Source organism: Drosophila grimshawi, unplaced genomic scaffold, assembly GCF_018153295.1.
Source record: "Drosophila grimshawi isolate 15287-2541.00 unplaced genomic scaffold, ASM1815329v1 contig_1369, whole genome shotgun sequence".
NCBI lineage: Eukaryota > Metazoa > Arthropoda > Insecta > Diptera > Drosophilidae > Drosophila > Drosophila grimshawi.
The window spans coordinates 2,374,665-2,394,810 of record NW_025062891.1 but is presented as its reverse complement, the minus strand read 5'-3'; the positions used below and the strand labels follow the sequence as shown (position 1 = coordinate 2,394,810).

The 20,146-nt window shown below is 37.7% G+C and overlaps 1 protein-coding gene across 1 annotated transcript; it reads right to left on the bottom strand.

Moving 5' to 3' along the window:
• Window positions 1-309: 309 nt before the first annotated feature.
• On the bottom strand, window positions 310-19,206 carry LOC6560887 (protein scabrous). Its single transcript, XM_001987118.3, has 4 exons — window positions 18,315-19,206; window positions 13,768-14,176; window positions 3,102-3,632; window positions 310-2,348 (listed from the first exon to the last, which is right to left on the bottom strand). Exons 1-4 carry the CDS (start codon window positions 18,806-18,808, stop codon window positions 1,461-1,463), a joined length of 2,322 nt encoding a protein of 773 aa, XP_001987154.1. The 5' UTR covers window positions 18,809-19,206; the 3' UTR covers window positions 310-1,460.
• Window positions 19,207-20,146: the final 940 nt, after the last annotated feature.

Below are 20,146 nucleotides of genomic sequence, written 5' to 3'. Positions count from 1 at the left end.
AATGTTGCTACAACAAAAAAATTTCACATCAATTCATTTATTGTAAAATACGCTGGCTGTGGCCAGTTTTTCTTTTGAGTCACTTAATACGTAAATTACATAAAATTAATGTATACAAGTATATATGCTTACAGTTATATATGTATATATATATTTATAAATATATAATACATACATATTTATAGTTTTTTTGCTTGACCATTTATTGACTTATCGTAAGTTAGCTGCAATTTTAGCCCCTAAACGTTGTCATTTTATTATTATTTATATAATTTATATTTTTTGGTATATGCAAAACGGCAGAAAATAGTTTTTTTTTTTATTTTTTCTTTTTTATTTTCGAGTATTTCCCTTTACTGCTATTGGTTTTTATTGAGTTTGTGGTTGTTCTCGTTATCTTTGGCATTTACGTTGGTTGTTGCATAACTTAACCAAAATGAGAGTGAAGCTGACAAATGGTTGTGCAGATTGTAGATCTGTAACTGTTAGCAAGCACGATAGGGATAGGATCTGCTGATAACATTCATAATAAAACAATTACACATACCAACTTTGAATTACCATTAGAACTATACTTAATGACTGTTTCAAGCCTTCACAATGTACTTGATATGGACGCTTAACATTTAAACACTAGAGCACAGAAGCACACAAAGTTTCACATAAAAATTCACAAATTTCATAAAAGCTTCGACTTCATTTTTATTTATTTTTTTTTTGGTTTTTTTTCTTCTTTTTTTTTTTCGGTTGCGTACTTTGTGTGTCTGAGTGTTGACATTTATGTATATTTATTATTTGTCTGAGATGCCTAAACTAGACTGGCGTTGACTTAGAGCTAACGTTATTATGGAAATAACTGCAGACATACACGCACCTATTTGTTTTGCTCGTGATATGCCCAAATAGAATGGCGGCAATATGTTTTCAGATATTTGCTTAACTTGGGGAGCGGGGAGTTCAAAACATTTGTGTATGCGTGAACTTATGCCTCTAAGAGATCTGCTGAAAGACAAAACAAATATGTACGGGTTGCATATATCCATGGACAGGTTGCTTGATTAACTAGATTACGCATACACGTTGTGTACTCTATTGTTAAGCACATTTCTTTACTTTCTTTTACTTTCTTTTGTTTTTTTTTCTCGTTTTTTGTGGAATTTTTTGTCGAGGCTAGTAAGCTCTATTGAGATAGTATTAACTACAACTTAGACAAATGGTTAGCTATGTACACAAGAAACACATCAAGAAACACGCATCAAAACTACTTAATTAGCTAGAGCGAGTTTCCTTATCTTTTTCTTATTTCTTTTTCTTAATTTTTGTTTTTTGTATTTTTGTTTTTTGTATATTTTTTTTTACTTTACACTGAGCGTGTTTCACACGCACGCACTCCAAACTATAGTAGGCATGGCTCTGGTGGTTCACTGTGGCTAGCAAGCTGGCTGTTGGCAGCTGCTTGCTTACGCCTGCGCAGAGGCAACGAACTGCACCACAGTGGTTGGCCGTGTGCTCGTTGGCTCGTTGGCTGCTGTGGTTGTTGCCACTTGAGGAGGCGCCTCATTGCCATTGCTTGGCGCACACTCGTCGCTGGGGCGGCGCTTGACCAGCATTTGGCTTGATCTGACCGCAATCCATTCGTTGCGGCCGGCATCAAACCAAGTCAGGCCGAGATTGTAGCGCCCATTGAGATTGGCGTGCTGGCAATGAGAGAACCACCAGCCACCCTCATAGTTAGCAGCACAGTGCGTCTGTGATATATCGCGATCATCGTCAATCGCCGAGAACTGCATGCCCTGCTGATAATTAAGTGCATCCGATGCATTACCACTGTACTCGCCAATATGCAGCCGATACCCATCCGATCGGGACGATATATAAAAGTGCTTGTATTCCGCCACCCAATTGTTGTCGTAGATGTCCTGCATTTGGATACGCAGCTGCGTGCAGTTGTTCAGTGTCAGATGATGCAGCTGCTCATTACCAATCCAGTACTCGCCTCCCGGCGCTCCAAAGCCCTGAGCATAATCTGCCCACGAGCGATTGAAATCGGCGCTGCCATCAAAGCGACGCTGCACTGTCGTCCACCCATCTCCGCTGCAGTGTGTCATCATCGGATGATGTTGACCGGCGGGCGCTATTAGGTGCAGGCCATCCGCATTTGTCGACAGCTCGCTGCAGTCCTGCGGCAGCTTATTCACAATTGCCTCATACTGTGCCTCAACGTTCTCCAATTCGGCCACCAGCGTCTCGGCCAGCTCACTATCAGTTCTCAGGTCTGACGCCTGCGGTTGGTTCTGGCCCGTCTGCTGATAATGCGGACGCTTGTGCGGCTTGTTGAGGTGTGAAAGCTGTGTGAGAGAAAAGGTAAGTTTTCAATACATTATATGTAAATAATATATCTTATACAGGTTGTTTAATATAATATTCACAAGTTCACCTTCACTTATTCCCCTAAAGGCAACAAAACTGCTTTCACTGTTCAATCTTCACAAAGAAACTTTGTGTTTGCATACGATTATAATTTGCAGGCAATTAAAATTTAGATTTTTTCATTGCTCAATACCGTAAATTCAGAAAAAGTTAAACGGATTTATCCGAAGAAATTATAAATGAAATATTTAGATATATTTTTTAACAAGGATTTAAAAGTATAAATGCAAAAATTCTTTGTAAAATTCCGAATCAAACTATCTAAAATGTTTGTGAATTCTTAAATTACTAATGTTTAATAACAATTTATGTAGCACATATAAAAAACAACAATTCAATATTTACAAGAATCTATACTGGAATTAAGAAAAGAAATATCCTGTTTTTTAGATATATAATTTCTTCATTATAACATGAGCTGCCTTTGGTGCCAAAAGTATATCGATTATCGAAATTTGCTTGCGTTTTTGTATTCGGAGTATATAAGAAGTGGCAACTCCCCCATTTTCAGCTTATCCGATTAGAATCGCAATCCTTGCCAATCAAAACTAAATTATCGCAATGGTTATCAGTATATAATCGAATAATTTAGTCATTTGGCATGACATCAGAAAATACTTATAATTTGATCTCTTGGATCAATGTCACTTTCCCGGATATTAATTACCCACCTTATTGTGCAGCTCGTTATGGACAAGTGATTGAACGCGATCCACATTTGTTTGCAGCTGCTCCACAGTGCTGACCAGCTTCTTGACACCATCGCGCTCGTCCTGGAGAGCGCTGACGCTAACAGCCATCGCCTGCAGGGAGCGTGCAGCGTTCTTGCCCTCCTCGCGGACCAGATTCTGCTCGGAGCTGATTTGTGCATTTGCGAACTCCAGCTTGGAGATCTCATGACGCAGTTCGGGTATACTCTTGTCCATTTTGCTTTGCAGTCCCTCCACGTCCTCCAGCAGCTCCAGCATCGAGGTGTGCAGCTTGTCTAGCGTTGCGATCTGACGGCTCAAATTGAAGTTGGCATTGGCGATGCGATGCTGCTCCAGCTCAATGCTGCGCACCCTCTCGTCAATGTGATGATACTTTAACTCGTTCATCTGGCGCCGCAAGTTGCGCTGCGTCAACTGCAAGCTGTGTATCTGCTCCTGCTGGAAGCGGCAATGACGACGCCTATGATCGGCCAGCTCACTGCTCGACAATGACTGCAATTAGAGAGAAAATGAACTTAGTACAGATTACAGAACCAAAGTTGTTAAAGAGCTATTTTTTCATTGCATATTGCTACCATTATTCAAGTCGATCTTATGGGAATTATGGTATCAAAATATTATTGAGCATAAAATACATAGGCATAAACAGCATAAGCAAATATTTTGAAACTCTTGTTTCAAATCCTATTTCAAATTCTATTTATTCCTTTGGCTCACAATAATAATATAACACGATGAACTTGATATGAGCGCTTCTAATTTAACTAAAAGCACTTTAAAACATAAAGTAAAAATTTTCTCAGTTTCTCAAAATCTTCGTTTAAATAACTAAAATAAAAGCAATGTGAAAAGAGTTTGTCGCAAATAAAAGTGTTCGCAAATATCTATTTTATTTTGTGAGTATTGTTGGCAACTGCAAATTCCCAATTTCCAGCGACCACTGTTTGCTTAAGCTGGGTGCTTAATTCTACACAAAGCTTTAAAGCTGCTTTTAGTTAAGCGCTTTTATCATCTGTCCTCTTCCTATAGTTGTCGTTGTCTTAGCGCACTCATAATATGCATGTGCACTGGATTATGTGCGGGGAATTGAATCCTAAATCCATTTATTATAAATGCATTTTGTAACGCACCACAGCAGCGCCAAACAACTTTGTTTCACACACACACAAACAAATACACACAGAATTACATACACAATCACACACTCACACAGACACACACACACACTCTCACACACACTCTCACACACACATGCACACACAGACAACAACAGATAGCGAACATGCAAGGATGAAAGGCGTGCGCAACAATAATGTCAGCGGCAGCCCCACGCTTAAATCCCCGCCGTTGGGGAGTGTGCAGACACACCCACCAGCACACCACAGAGCGTGTATGTGTCACACACACACACACACACACACATCGAGACATTTAGTTGGGGCAACTTGGCAGTTTTCTATGTTGGAGCCATACAAGTTCATATATGGGTTTTTATGCCCTGTACATCTTTCAAATTCGAAAAAAGGGCTATAAAAATGTTGGCAGCAGCAAAAAAAAATATATTTTTAAGGGAGAGTTCTAAATTTCAGGGTTTATTGTTATATGTGCACACAGAACTCGTATATTTTCGTTTTTGTTGTATTCATTATTATTAATATTAAGAGCTAACTTATAAAGTGGTGTAATTGAATTTGATTCGATCTCGCGACCCTCGTTTGCAGTAATTGTAGCCTTATCAAAAATATATATCTCCAAATCATGGAAAATATTTTTGAAAATTTATAGTTTTTCTGATTTTAAGAAATGTTTCTTTTTTATGTTTAAAAATGACTTCTAAAAACAAGAAAAACTAAATTTCAGGGCGATTTCTTTCGGAGTATGCCTTTCACATTAATATATGGCCTTAGCTTTATTTAGCTTTGTTCCCACAGATTTCCCATTTAAATGTCATCCTGCGTTAATTAATAATGATCAGCCAAGAAGCTTATCCCTTTCTCATGTGCATGTCCTGAGTATGTTCTAGTCGGGATTTCACGTCTAAACCAGTCTTACTTAAGTCTGACATATGTGTACACATACATCAAGTTATACTAGTATAATTTAACTGAGTGACAAGCGTTAACCAAGGTAATGGCATTTGGGTCACATTTGTGACTTGTGAATGCAAATGTAATGAATACGCTTGCAGCTCAGCAACTGATATAGCCACAGATACAAACGCAAACCCCTATACAAATTATATATATATATATGGTTCTTCCATTGAAACAAATAATATTATTTCGTATTTCATCTACGCTTTTGTCTATTCACAACGTTGGTTCCAACATCGCTTGTAATTGACTAATAAAGCATCTCGCAAATACGAAGTGAATGGAATGTTCTGCTAATGAATATACACATGAAGAGTGGGTGAGTTATGGAGGTGGCATGGGTTGGGCTATGGGAGTGGGGGGTGCCGGGTGGTAGTGTGAATCTTAGCAGAGTCGAAACTTGGCTGTTTAATTATGCGACATACAAATGAAAGGAAATGAAAGCTATTGTGATGAAAGGAAACGACAACAATAGTGAAAATCAGAGGGACGAGAGAAAGAGACTCTAAAGTTTTTATTCAACTTTTTCTTAGTAATATTTGACTCGAAAACTCAATATATTGAGTAAGTTTAAACAGCAGATTTGCTTTTCTACTCATATTATTAATTACCTAATTTAAAAATTCAGTTTTCTTTAGTTATTTTTCTTCATATATATATTACTAGAATAATTATTCTAGAAAGTATTGCCAAAGGACTCCTGCCTTTATTAAGAGAATGGAAATAACTTTTATAAATAAATGTAACAATATAATGTATTTTCATGTTTTAATGTAGAATTTATTTATAAAAGTTATTTCCATTCTACGGGAATGGGAATTTGAGCTTTTAGCGGTTTTTTTTAATATCTATACTTCAGACATACCCCAATTACTCTGCTATCCTGCCATTATTTTATTATTTATCATCATGATCATTTTACCAGACACTTTTGAAAAAAGCTTACAAAATCATCCTATTATGGAAAATCCTAATCATCACAGATAAAATTCAAGCTATTCTCTTCTGCAGGAAAAGGTATCTGCCACCAGCCATAAAAAACTGAATAACACGTAGGTCCTTTGGGTAAATCAAGTAAAACATTAAGGAGTTATTTTTGAGAAAAATCCTCTTCAGCGGCATTATTGATAGAACAAATATCCACATCAGCATTTTATATCGTTTGATAATCAGTAACTCCCAATCGTCCTTCGAGAATAATAATATAATAATAATAATAATAATAGTGGAGCATATATTGAATAATCTTATAACAACAAGTCAATTATTTTTGTAAATTGCAGTTTTAAGTAGCATTGAATTTGAAGATATTTATTGTTTGTGGACATATTGTAATTAATTTTGTTTTTTTGGCTCCAGATCTACATATAAGGACACACAAGTCATATAATATATAATATACCAGAAATCAGAATTCTAATTTTAGATGCAAGAAATACACTAATACTGATTAGAATTGCGAATGCAATTCTTGAAAAAGGATCTGCTGTAATATGCAATGTGAATAAATATGGTATGGACTCTTCAGAAAAGCTTAAGGCCTTTTTGCGATAAAAATTGCCTTTAAAGAAAAGAAAATATTTGCCAAATTTAAATATAAAAAAAAACATGAAAACAAAAAACTAAAATCGCTTCACATATAGAAATTATTTGTTTATTTTGTGCGCCTTTTGATGGCTGTTCACTTAATTATTCATGTCTCTGTTGGATTGTGAATTGTGCGACTACGCGAAACTTGTGCTGCCAATTTTCAGTTGCTGTTTGTGCTTGCTTTCTTGCCCCAACGCACGTCTCTATGCCTTGTGGCAAGAGCAGCGTTGCTGTTTTATGTGAAAGGTCACGAACATTGCTAATACGCCATGTTCGACAACGCAACCAATATATATGTATATACTACGATATATATATATATAGATATGTATATATATATTTATATTATATGTAGTGAGCACATGGCAGAGGCAGAGGTCGGGCGAAGCTATCAAAATTCGGCGCGTGGAAAAGGTGATATACGGAGGAGATTCGCTGAGGGCGACGTCAACAATATAATTAAATGTGATTTATGTGTTGGGCCCCACGTTCACCAATACCAATTAACAAACAGTCAAAGCGTAGGGCAAAAACAATTTTAAAGACATTTCGTGGCAAGTGACAGCGGTTCTAATTGAAATCGAAATTGAAGCATAAATATTTTATGCCAGGCAGCGTGTGTGTGTTATTACAATTAAGAAATGCTAATCGGGGAAAAAGAGCAGCCGCTAGCCTAATTAATTTGCAAAGCCACACACACAAGCACAGCACACACACACACAACACACACTTGTATAAAATGCATAAAATGCTTGGTTCGTGGGGAGGATTAAAGTGAATTTGGACATGTTGTACTCAAGTGAAGGCTAACAAGGAATAGCTATTAGCGACAGCTATGCAGCAGCCACAATCAGGGACTGACTCTATGTGTGTGTGTGTGTGTGTGTGTGGGGTGTGTGTGTGTGTATATGTGTAGTTGTGTGTAGTGTGTGCAGTACATATAAAAAAAAGCTACTTCGGCTGCTGTCGTTGCTCCGCGCTGAATTGTCGTAAAAATGTAATAGGACTTTTGTGTGCCGCTCAAAAAGTTGCACACACACACACACACACGGATACAGACTATATATATATATGTGTGTGTGTGCCACAAAATGCCATTAAGTTAATGCGCATTTAGGTACCGCCATTTGTAACAACGATGTCTGTTTCCTTATTTCCTGGCCAAATGGCAAACGTGTGCATAATTTGAAACTAAATATGCGCAAATATTGCAGTGCAAAATTCAAAAATGTTTAATCAAAAACTAGAAGAGCTCTTTAACTGAAACTCAACCCAAAGCAATTTTAAAGAAAGAAACAAAGTTCAAGCAAATAAAAATGAAACAGCTTAAAGCAAAAATAAGCATATATACATTAATATATTTTTTTGTGGCAAGACTATGCGGCATGTTGAGGCAGCATATTTATAGCCAACGTCGCTTGGGAAACTTGAGAGACAGCTTCGAATAATAGAAACATGACGAACACACACACACACACACAATCATACATTGGTATAAGTGGCACATATGAATCTCAAGATTATGCCAAGTTTCAATAAAGATAATTTCACTCATAAAATAAATATCAACTACGAGTACCACGTATATGCATGTAAATGAAACTCAAACACCGCCTTACCCACCCAGACAAGAAAAGACCAGCAAATACAAGCACTCCGGCAATCAAACAAATTGCCAGCCGCAGCAGAGCAGCAGCAAGGCGGGCATTGTGGCAACAACAACAACAACCTGAGGGGGGAACTGGGGCATGCTGGAATGTAACATAAAACAAAAGCCAGCACAAATATCAACATAAATAAGGTAAAATGCTGGAGCCCACTCGGGTGCTCCAACATACAACAAACCAATTCAAAGAAAAAACCACCAACAAAAAAAAACATGGAAAAATCTGTCAGAGTATTGAAGATTGAATACTCTTGCGGATCTATGACCTTTTTATTAGATGCTCTTCTAATCCTAGCCTTTGCTCTTTTCAAATATATATTTATTTAATGTCGACTAATATCAGTTGGCTCAGAAAAATACGACAGTTAAAAGGAAATAAAATTAATTTAAGAATCAAATTTAATATTCAAATTAGAAGATAAATATATATTTACAAGATTTCTGGGAGTATTTAAATGCGAAATGGTCCAACATGGATTATTGTAAATGCGTATGTTTATGATGACAAATTTGTATACAGATGAAGATATAGGAAGGAGGCGTGCGGACTTAAAACATAACTAGAACAGAGATATAGCCATCCTTTCCGACAGTCAAGCCTCACAAATCGCACTAAAGAAGACGTAAATTATGTCTAAAGTGCTCCGGATGGTACGGAGCAAACTAGACCAATTCAAAGTACACAATATGGGAAATGAAGCGGCGGCAGAGCAGGCAAAAATGGGGGCAGAAGTGCCCATAATAGGACCAGAATCGTATTGTTGCATAGGAAAATACGCAATACGGCAAGAACTGAGAAACGAACAAAGACATCTGCGGCAATCAAGCCGGGCCGAGAGACCAGGTATAAGAAAGGCGAAATGTGTTTAAGGCAGCTTTAATCAGAAACGATTTAAGCAAGAAATATCCTTGGCAAAGAACAGACAGGACTAAAACTTGGAACAGGTACAAACAGTATTGGCATCTGTCGATTATGTGACACTGACAAGGAATCCTTAAAGCACATCAAATCTGATTGTGTTGCCCCATACAGAAGAAGATGCATTGTCTTAAGGAAGCAATTCTTATGCTGGGAAGACAGCAATCCTTAACTGCAGAAAAATTCTTGAAATCTTGCAAGAATCAGGCATGATGGAACTATAGGTAGGGGGCACAATAGATATAAGTAAGTACTTAATAACAAAAAATAATATATAAGAAAGCTTGGAGAAGTCTGCTAACAAAAATGCTCTTTGCAAGGGTATAACAAAAAAAAAACCCGAAAAACAATAAAAAAAAATTGTGTGGCCTCTGTTTTGCGTCTGAAACCGTATCCTGTTGCCCTTGCAGCTCCTCCTTCAACTCTTTGTGCTACATCTCCTCTTTCTACTCCTGCTACTGCTCCTGCTCCAGCCCATTCTATGCGTGTTTTGGTGTTTGTGTGTGATTCCCGCATTTGTTTGCTTGGCTAATTTAACAGCAAGTTTCTCATATGTACAATATATGTTTACTCGTATATTTCCACTACTTGTCTGTCTGTCTGCCTGTCTTTGTTCGGCATTTGTCTGCTGCCAACATCAGTCGCATCACATCAATAACCAAAGATAAATATTTGCGTTCAACTGTTGCTAGTGACAGCTTCCATCATGCGATTTGTTTTCCCAGGTCTTGAGTCCTCTTTATGTCTTGCTATCTGCAGAGCATTTGCTTTGTTATGAATCTGCACAAATTGCAATTAGAACATCTTCTTTCCTTTTGGGTCGACTCTCGGCCGAGGCATCCTCGTGCTGCCAACTTGTCACTGGCAGCTGCTTCTTGAATTATCTATATGTATTTATTTGTGACGGTCTGCTGAAAGGCCTTGCCATCAATTCGGGTTCAATTAGTAGCAGTCAATTTGACTAAGTGCCACCAGCATCAAATATTCACTTTTCCATACCTAAAGCAAGCAGAAGATACTTTTAAGGTCAACCCCAATAGTTGTCAGAATGATGGCCAATTACCTACACCGTACCGGACACTTGTCGATAACCGAAATAAATATGACACCCATTTAAATATATATAATACTATTGATTTAGTCTTTAACAGCTGAGTTGCCAAATTGGCATATTGGAAAAAAATCTCCTTGAGATTTAGAAGTTCACCTAATTATTTAGTATATTTCTAAAAAAAACCGGATCTTCTTTTCTTATCTCAATAGTAGATTTGTCTAAAATGTAGAAAATAGGTTTCAAAATTCCATGGTATTTTTGTAAGTGTACACAGAATTCTTACATTATGATTTCAGGTCGATTTTATTTTTCAGAGTGTTTCAAGTGTATTTCAATTTAAAACTTATAATATAAAAGTTTATAATATTCCATCTATATCTGTAAAGCCTTTGATATTATCAAACTGCTGCAAAAAGTTGGTTGAGCTGTAGAACTGAACCAAATTTGGACCTTTTTTTGACCACTTTGTAACCACTTAAAATAAATAAATTTTTAATTGTTTTGCGGTCTAGTTTAGCGCGTTTTGCTTGCGCTGAAAATAGTACGGATTCAATTTATTTATACCGCTTACAATGAGTAAAATTCAACGAGAATGCTTCCTAGTTGGGGGTTGCCACATGGCTATTTTATTTTATTTTTTTTGGTATTTTCTTCTGTTTCATTTTTATTTATTTCATTTTTTACGTAATTTAATCAGACGCACTCTTTGTATTTATATATATTTGTACACATTTGTACATCCACCTGTGCAATTTTATTTTTTTATCCTTGCCCATTGTTCTAATTTAACCTAATTTCTGCTTTGCTGCGCTTTTATAATAAAAATTTTTGAAAATTGCTTTTGCCAATTTACTCCCATTGTTTTCATATATTTTTTTTTCAGCTAGATATACCCACAACAAGAACAACAGGTTTTGCTTTTGGGCAACTGCTGTAGGGAACATTGGTGGGAAATGCGAATACAAAAATAACAACAGAGAAAACCTAAAAAATAATGAAAAGGATCAAATTGTGCTGAAGCATTGCGCGCATCATAAACGTAGAGAGAAAAAACAAATACATATAACAAACTGATTATCAAGGCACTCAAGAGCATCTGCTGCTGCTGCTGCTGCTGCTGCCGAGCAAGACTGAAATTGTGAGTGGTAAAAGAGAGGTTAGAGAGGGGTTGGGGCCAGGTGATGGCAAGACAAAAGGCAGCAGCCGTCACTGGTCTCTGACAGCGCTGCTGAGCAGCTGGCGTTGTTTACCAATTCCGTCTACCCTTCTCTCTCTTTCTCTTTCTCTCCCTCTCTTTCTCTCTCTGTGTCTTTGTTTCTTTCTTTCTGTCTGTCCCTGCTACTCTCTCTTTATCTCACTGCCGCCCTCGTTGTGCCTCCAAAAATGCTCTGGGCGATTAAAAGGTGATTTCCTGCTTTTTGTTTGCAATTTTCAGCAATTTCATTCTATACAAAAAGTACGTGTATTTTGCGAGCAGACGTGCCCTTAAACATTACATTAATATATATATACATATATATATGTAGGTGTGTGTGTGTGCGTGTATGTGATTCAAGTGTGCCTGTTGTGAAAGCCGCTTAGAGCGCCTGACTGCACGCCTTATCGTTTCCATCGGTTTTATTGGTTTTGTTTGCCATTTTTTTAATTTTTTATTTTTAAAGCAATTTGTGGTCAAAATTTTTAGTGGCTGATTGTGAATGTAATTGCTTTGTGTGTGCATCGAGCTTCACTTTTCAATCAGCTAGCACAACAAAGACTGATAGAACCATAGAGAGGGGGAGAGAGAAAGAGGTAGGGAAAGCCACTTTGCCACTACACTTACCACCCGCCGTAACCCCTACCCTTAGCAAGCAAATTTTGAGCTAAGCAGCATTGTGACGAGTCCAACAACTTCAAAGTAAAGAGGAAGCATTTCTTCAAAAATACACAAGAAAAAAAATAAATAACATTCGAGTGGTAACATCAAAAAAAAAAAAAAAAAAGTGGTAAGGAGCAGAAGAGGGTTAACCACAAGCAGGTGGCTCTAAACCAGTTTTTGTGTGTGTTTGTTCAGTTTACTTCACTGATATATATTTTGTGTGGCAACCGCATGCATATGGAAGTCACATAATCCCTTTAATGAAGTTTCCTCTTTTTCCTCTTTCGTCTCTTTCGCAAAATTGTATTTTTATTTTATGCATCGCCCGCATTTTGCTCACCCCTTCACAGATGTTGTGGCTTTACCTGTTGGCTCAGATATATATGAAAGGAATGCAAAATGATGTTTCTTGGTTACTTTTTGGTATATTGGCAATTAAAGGTAAGGCTGTAAACCCTTTTGAAATTACAATTAATTGTGGTTTGAATCATTTTCTCTTGACTCGAACAGATTTTAACAGATTTTACAGCACTAAGAATCTTTGTAATAGTATGTAATGTAAGAACTTTAATATAATACCTTCATAATATACTTATGTTGAGTTGTGGAACTGAAAGAATTTGTCTTGGATGTCTTAGCCCATCTCTAATAAAAAAAAGAATCTATTAAAATATCTTTATTTGCGGCATTTCCAGACTGATTTGTATATTGCAGGGTATTCGAAAATGTGGCTATTCGCTTAAGTATTTCAACATTTTACTTGCACTTGAAATTGCGCGCTTTATTGACTTTAATTATAATTAAAAGTTGTTAGCATGTTGTTGCTCAGTCTGCGCTGTCTGCGATTTACCTGACCTTAATGTTAATGATTCTGTTAGGCACATTAGCTGGGGCAGGTAATAGGGAACGGGACAGCAGAAAGACTGGGGGACTGAGGGACTGAGGGTCTGAGTGGTTGCCCGGGGCGAGGCGTTCGCATTAAATATTAAATATGTTGACGTCCTGCGGTGCGTATAAGTAATTTAAGCAGCATACGAGGAGCCATTAAAAAGTAAGGACCAGCACACACACACACACACACAGGAGTTGGAGTCGTGCTCGGGCATTCGGCTCGTTAGCACATCGTGTCTCAGATGGCGCCCCCTCCGAAAAAAAAACAATGGTATAACAGTCAGGTATAAAATAAGGCATAAAATGGGCAGATAATGGCTATGGGGTGGCCAGAAACTCAACCAGGGCGGTCGCTTTATGAGCGCACTTAAAACAGCAGCAGCAGCAACAACAAAAAGAAATTTCAAAGCCATAAAACCTGAATCACTCCACCTGAGTGTGTGCAACTGTGTGTATGTGTGTGTGTGTGATGTGTGTGTGTAAGTGTTGCGTGCTTATATGATCATTAGCATAAAGTTAGCCGCCTGCTGGGCATACCTCTCCAGTGTGTACTCACCTCATGGCTGACTTCCTGACTGTTGCTCTCCACCTCAATGCTGGCCGACTGATCCAAGGACTTGGGCATCGCATTCAGCTTGGCATTTAGCTGCCTGTTTAGCTGGTGCTTGTGCTCCTGCTCCTGCTGCAGCAGCTCCTCGCGCAACTCCTGGACAATCACCTCGGTTTGCTGCTGTCGCTCGCGCTGAGCGGCCAGCTCCAGTTTCAGTTGCTGATAATCGTTGCGTATTGTGGCGAGATCCTCGTAGGCAGCCCCGCCATGCCGCACATCCCTGGCCACGTTGCTAGCCGTGCGTTGCAGCTCGACCAGTTGTTTGCGTATCTCCGATATCGACTGTTGCAGCCACTCGACAGTCAGGCGCTCCTTGGTGCCGCTGTGTGTTGCACGCAGCGTTTGCATTTCGATTCTGCAAATTAAAAACAAACGGAAAAAAAATAGAGCAGATACATTAACATATTTTTTTTTAGCTCGATGCATGCAGTTTGTTGTTGTGCTGTTGAATTACCCGGGCCGGCAACTACACTCAGCAAAAGAATCGCCATGAAAAACAGACAATTTTTCTGGTATTTAGAAGTAATTATTAAATATGCCAAACAAAATTCTTTAAAATAAATATGAGTTTATTTTTAATGTTTTCCGTTATAAAGAGATTAATTTCTAAAAATTTTAAAAGAAAAACTCTCCTTTAAAATAAAAAAGAGTCTTAAGTTTTACTTAATATAATTTGCACTCTTGACTACTGTTTTATATAATAATCATTTAAAAAGCTAATGTAAGAATATTTCTTAAACAAATAAAAACAACATGGAAATTGTTGGAATATGTTTGAATATCACAGCAACAATTAATACTTAAGTAACGCTATATCGATTAGTATCGTATATCTGGTCACACTTGAATTGTGTTCTCTTGCATTGCATTCTCCTAAGTTAAGTTGTTCTCAATTCTTCAACGAGTAAAGATGCACTTGCGCATAATAAAGATAATCCTTAATTAGAAACTGCGTTTGACTCTTCAGTTTGCCACGTTATTTACAACTGAAGTAAATATACATTCTTATATAATTTTCTAAAATTAAGACCGCTTATTTCTCCGAGTGTAGAAAGGGCCGCAGCATGAATATGGTGCGAAAGTGCGCTCGAAAGCGCGGCAGTTGCGGCTCATTTTAATTGACTTTGAAATGGGCAACATGCGGTGCGGTGTAGGGATCTAATTTAAATTGACATTTTCAGGCAAGCGAACGTCAGCCAGATAAGGAGATTAGGGCGTGAGGCTTACAAGTAAAAGCAACATCATTTTCATGCAGTTTTTCAATTAGACACGTTTTGGATGGTATTGTTCGGGGGGCTTCCACAATGATTTCACACGTAGGCAAAGCAACTCTTGCAACTTTGCAAATAAGTGCTAGAACAAATTTTCACACACAGATACACACTCACACACACAAATCACGTCCAATGTCAACTGCAATTCACAGATGGGAAATAGAAAAAAATGTACAGAGAACAGTTGAAAACTTTCCTACCACAAAAACAAGAAACAACAAGTGCCCAAGCATGAGAACATATTGTTTAAGCATAGGAAAATAAATATTTTTCACTGTATTTGTTTTTCTTCTTTTTTTTTTTTGTAGCGTTGCCCAAAACGTAAAAGTGAAAATGTTGTAGCACTTGTGGCAGTTGGCAGAAGCCAGTTTCAAAACTTGAGCGCATTTTTGTGGCATTTCAGACAATTAAAGTAGTCAGTCGTGGAGTCGTCTCAAGTACCCGAATCTCCTCCCTCGTAATCCGTCAAGTTGGCTTGCGTAGAGAACTTTTGAATTTTGTTGTGGCTCAGCAGCTGTTGTTTTATTTCTCACTGTCAAAAGAGCAAAGCTACATGAAAATTTCATAAAGAAAAGTTTTCTTCAAAAAGCATGTTTGGTTGGAAATGTTGCGTATAAGTAATATTTCAATTTGCATGTTGTTGACTTATGCACGCTTGCATTTGATGTAGAAAACTTTACGACCTTTTCTGGTTTTCAATTTTAGTAGTGTTTTTTATTTTATCTTGTCGCAAATCATCTTCGTAAGTTAAGCATGTATTAAATTTGGTTATATTTTTTTTACTGATTTAAGTGGGTTTATTTTATTAAAAAGTTTACCCAACTACAACAATCTGGTTTTTTCTTTCTAGATATCTAACTAACTGGAACTTAAGAGTTAGTTGCTATGAAAATAGTTTGATTTCAATTTGCGAAAACGGAAACGGAAGCGTAAATTAAAGCTTGCCTGTAAAGTTGATCAATTTCGAATTTGTTATAATTGTTACATTAGCATTGTAATAAATCTGCACACATTAGGCTAGCAATTCTCAGCTCAGCTTATCAATCAAATTAAAAGAAAACACATCACACACAGTAAACTATTGTTGGCTTTGCACACACATACTCGCAGCGATATACCAGCTACGAGAAATTTGCACAATTTTACGCATGGCTGCAACAATATATATTTTTTTTATTTTATAGCTGAAAGCAGCACACGTCAAGTAAAAATTGGAAATGCTGTCAATGACATGGAATCAAATTGAAAAATGCACAACAAAGCGCGCGGCTCATGCTAGAGAAAATTTCACGTGAATCCGGGGTGAAAATTGTTCGGTTGAAAATTGTGCACATTTTAATTATCGAAATGGAAGCTGGACAGGATTGGCAATGGGAAGGGAAATGGGCTGAATGCGCCATTAAATTTAGACCAAATCAGTAAAGCCAAATGGTAGCCAGCTTAATAGATCCCAGGAGCTCCGGAACTGCTGCACCCCTGCACTCCAATAAAACTGTATCCCTCCACATAGCTTACATGGCTCGTGCCCCAATCAGATAACGACCTGGAGGTGCATGGCAGAAGGGCGTCGATGGAAGGGGCAGGGGGCAGGGGGCATGGGGGCAAAGGCAACCTCGAGTCACATAAACCACAGTTGACATGTCGTTTGACTGGCCCTGGCGAGTTCCTGTTTATGTCTGCCCGTGTGTGCATGTGTGTGTCTGCACACACATGCTGCGTTGTGTGTTGAATTATTTACGGTGTCACTGACAAAGTTTACGACGTTCACGACATGTCCAAACAAACAAACAAAAAACAGATATATATATATAATATATATATATATATATATATATATATAATATATACACATACAGCAGCGAAACTAACCAAAGCTATTTGTACAGTAAATTAAGTGAGCGCCATTTTTGTCGTTCGCTGCTCTAGATCAACACGCTGTGCGTGTGTGTGCGTGTGTGTGTGTGTCGATGAGACAATCATTATTAGTCAGCCAGTCGACAAATAAAACAAACAAATCACAAAAAAAAAAAAAAATAAATAAATAAAAATAATAATAAACTTTGGGCTTGGCCTAGGCCAGAAATCAGAAATTTTCTACGTGCTGCCGCCCAGCGATTTCTTCCTATCAATGCTAAGCTGCTTAAGGAGCTGGATTTTTCGACGGTTTCTTATTTGTTTAAATTAACTTGTGCTGTCTCTGGAGCAAATACAAACAGGGAAAATGCCATAACGAGTAAGAATCGTTACGTGCGTGCTGTCGACAGTTATATGCCCTTCCTGGCAGGTGTTCCCTTTGACATGTAAACTTTTTTTCAATGGCAATGGACATAGTAGATCCTTCAGAATATTTAGTTGCGGAATCAAAAAAAAAATCAACTTCTTAACTGCTTAAATACTGTGAGAGGGTTCTAAAAAATGTAGTGTTCAAAAATTGGTATAAACAGAAGATAACTGGAGATTTCATAATTATTGTTACTAATTTAATTATTAATAGTATAGCTAATATTTTAATTTTTCTTATTATTCATTTTATTAAGTTTTTTCTTACTATTTGGTTATTTATCAGAATTATTATGTATTTAAAAATGTATACAATGAGAAGATAATAAAATATATTATAATTTAAATATTAAAATTGTTTTTAATTCAATTTAATTTATTTTTTATTTTTTGTATTTATCTTAGTTCGACATATATTATTAATTATTATTATTATTAAAGCTTTTAACTTTTTAAATAGTTTGAGAGTGTTTTCAAAAATGTATATACACAGAAGATATTAAAATTCGTTTTAATTATTATTATACATTTTGTTATTTTATTTTAATTATTATTTCCATTAAATGTAGTATTATTATTTTCATATTATCGATTTCGTAGCATAAAACAATGTGGTAGAGTATGTCACAAAGGGAATCAGGCAAAATTCAGCGAGTCGTAAAAAGTGTTGCCTAATTCAGAGCGCTGCTAAATTGACTTGAGGCGTCTCGCAAAAGTGGGGCATGTGTGTGAGAATTGCTGATGCGCTACGCCCACAAATTTAACGCACACTAACACACTGCCAGTGTGCCAGTGACAGGCACTCGCAGTGCTGTGAGTTGAAAAACTTGAACGAAACTTGACAGCCAAAGTTGCAAGTTGCAAGTTGCAAGTTGAGAAGAACGAATTGGCATTTGTGGGCAACTATGAGCTAATAATGCTATCAATTTGCGGACTCACCTCAACTGATCCAATTCGCTGCGCATATCCGCATCCACGCTGGCCGCACTCGAGGTGAGCCGCAGGGATTTGCGTAAATTGTGCTCCAGCAGCTCGTAATCCTCGCGCCGACGCGTCATCAGCGCATTCAGTTGCTTCGTCAGCAGACGCACCTGGTCGCCCAGCTCCAGGCTCTGCTCACCCTTGTTGCCGCCACCGCTGTTGCTGCCGCTGCTGATGCTCCTGCTGCTGCTGCGTGGCTGCAACACCTGGGCGCCATTTGAGAGCAGGCCCAGCTCGCTTTCCTCGGATTCGTTATCGTTGTCCTCATCGTTGACAAAGCGCAGCAGCTCCACACTGGATGGGACAGTGCTGGACAGGGCTGGAGCTGAGCTGGTTGCTTGCGCATCGCGCAACATGTTGTTCACATCGCTGATGACGCCGGTGGTGGCGCCACGCGCGCTTGCCACCGCTAACAGCATCAGCAGCAGCATCGATACAATTACGCGCACCATTTTCGATGCGTATATTGTAAATTCAAGTCAAGGTTTTCTGGATGGCTTTCAATGAGTTTCAATTTAGAATTGTTTTGGCATTTGGTATTTATGCAAATGTTGGCCACGTTTCATAGCGGACCGCAGCTAAACACCTTATAAAAAATGCGGCGCTAACAATATTTGAATTATGCGCGATTAATGCTTCTTCTTCGCCGCCGCTTTGTTGCCTGCCGCACGTTTGTTTAGCATTTGCCACTTGGGGCCTGGCCTTTTATTGAAGCGGCTTCACACACAAAGACCACAACATACACAAATACACACACACACACTCGCACACACACGAACGCTAAGAAGTCGACTCAAATTGCTTGAGAAAAGATTGTCTGACTTTCACTTTGTGGCTACTGCAGCACTTCGCGTACGAGGCAATTGGCGCGACAGTCGTCGTAGGACTAAAGCGGCGCGCAACAGCAGCGTCCTTTATATACGCCAGTCGTGGCCGAAGCGTCGCGTCACTAAATTCGAAAGAGCGCCGAAATGCGATACAGAGAGAGAGAGAGAGAGAGCGAACGAGTTGTGGTTGAAGAGTATGCAAAACTGGAACTTAACCGACACTAAGAGAGCGAGAGAGCATAATACTAAGAGCAGCGTTTGCCCTTCCGCATGCCTTACAATGGTAACTAGAGTCTGCTTTGTGAGCAAAAGCCAACTATCATTAATTGATAATCATTTTTGTAATGATAAACAATTAAATTTAACTTAATTTACAACAGGAATATACTTATTTTTTTGATACCTTTTTAGCTTTTTAGGCTTCCTTGGCGCATATGTATGCTGAATATCCTTTTGCATATCATCCTGGCAAATGGCGTGCCTGCGATCAACTTGCAAGCAAAGGCAGATGTTTTCGCATCTTTCTGTATGAATACTAAATGTCCTTTACAACAGTAAGGTTCTGTTTGAGAAAATACCTTAAGGAAATATTTACTATGCGAATTAATTAATATGTTCATCTGAAAATTGTTATATTTGAAGTATTTTCGTCTATTTATGCGTTGTTCTTTTGGCTAGTTTTTATTTGAGTGAGGAATAAAATGTATTTTCTTAAGGAATCACTTCAAAAAAGGTCAAAAATAGTTAAAAGATTTGATATCTCTTTTCAAATGGGATCCAACTAATTAATTCAATTCTCAACAATATAGTCACATATTTCGTATACATTTAAAAAATACTTTTCATCATTAAGAACAAGAATTTAAGCCTCTATATTTATAAATTAAAAGTAAACATTAATTAATCCTACAAGTAAATACAAAATTTGTTAAGCATTACATTTAAACGTTGCTTAAATTAATT

Excerpts from the sequence above, each read along its gene's own strand:
- LOC6560887 (XM_001987118.3), bottom strand. The coding sequence starts at position 18,808 with ATGGTGCGCGTAATTGTATCGATGCTGCTGCTGATGCTGTTAGCGGTG. Across the intron at positions 14,177-18,314 it reads AGCGAATTGGATCAGTTGAG|AATCGAAATGCAAACGCTGC; the intron begins GTGAGTCCGCAA and ends TTTAATTTGCAG. Across the intron at positions 3,633-13,767 it reads GTCAGGAAGTCAGCCATGAG|TCATTGTCGAGCAGTGAGCT; the intron begins GTGAGTACACAC and ends CTCTAATTGCAG.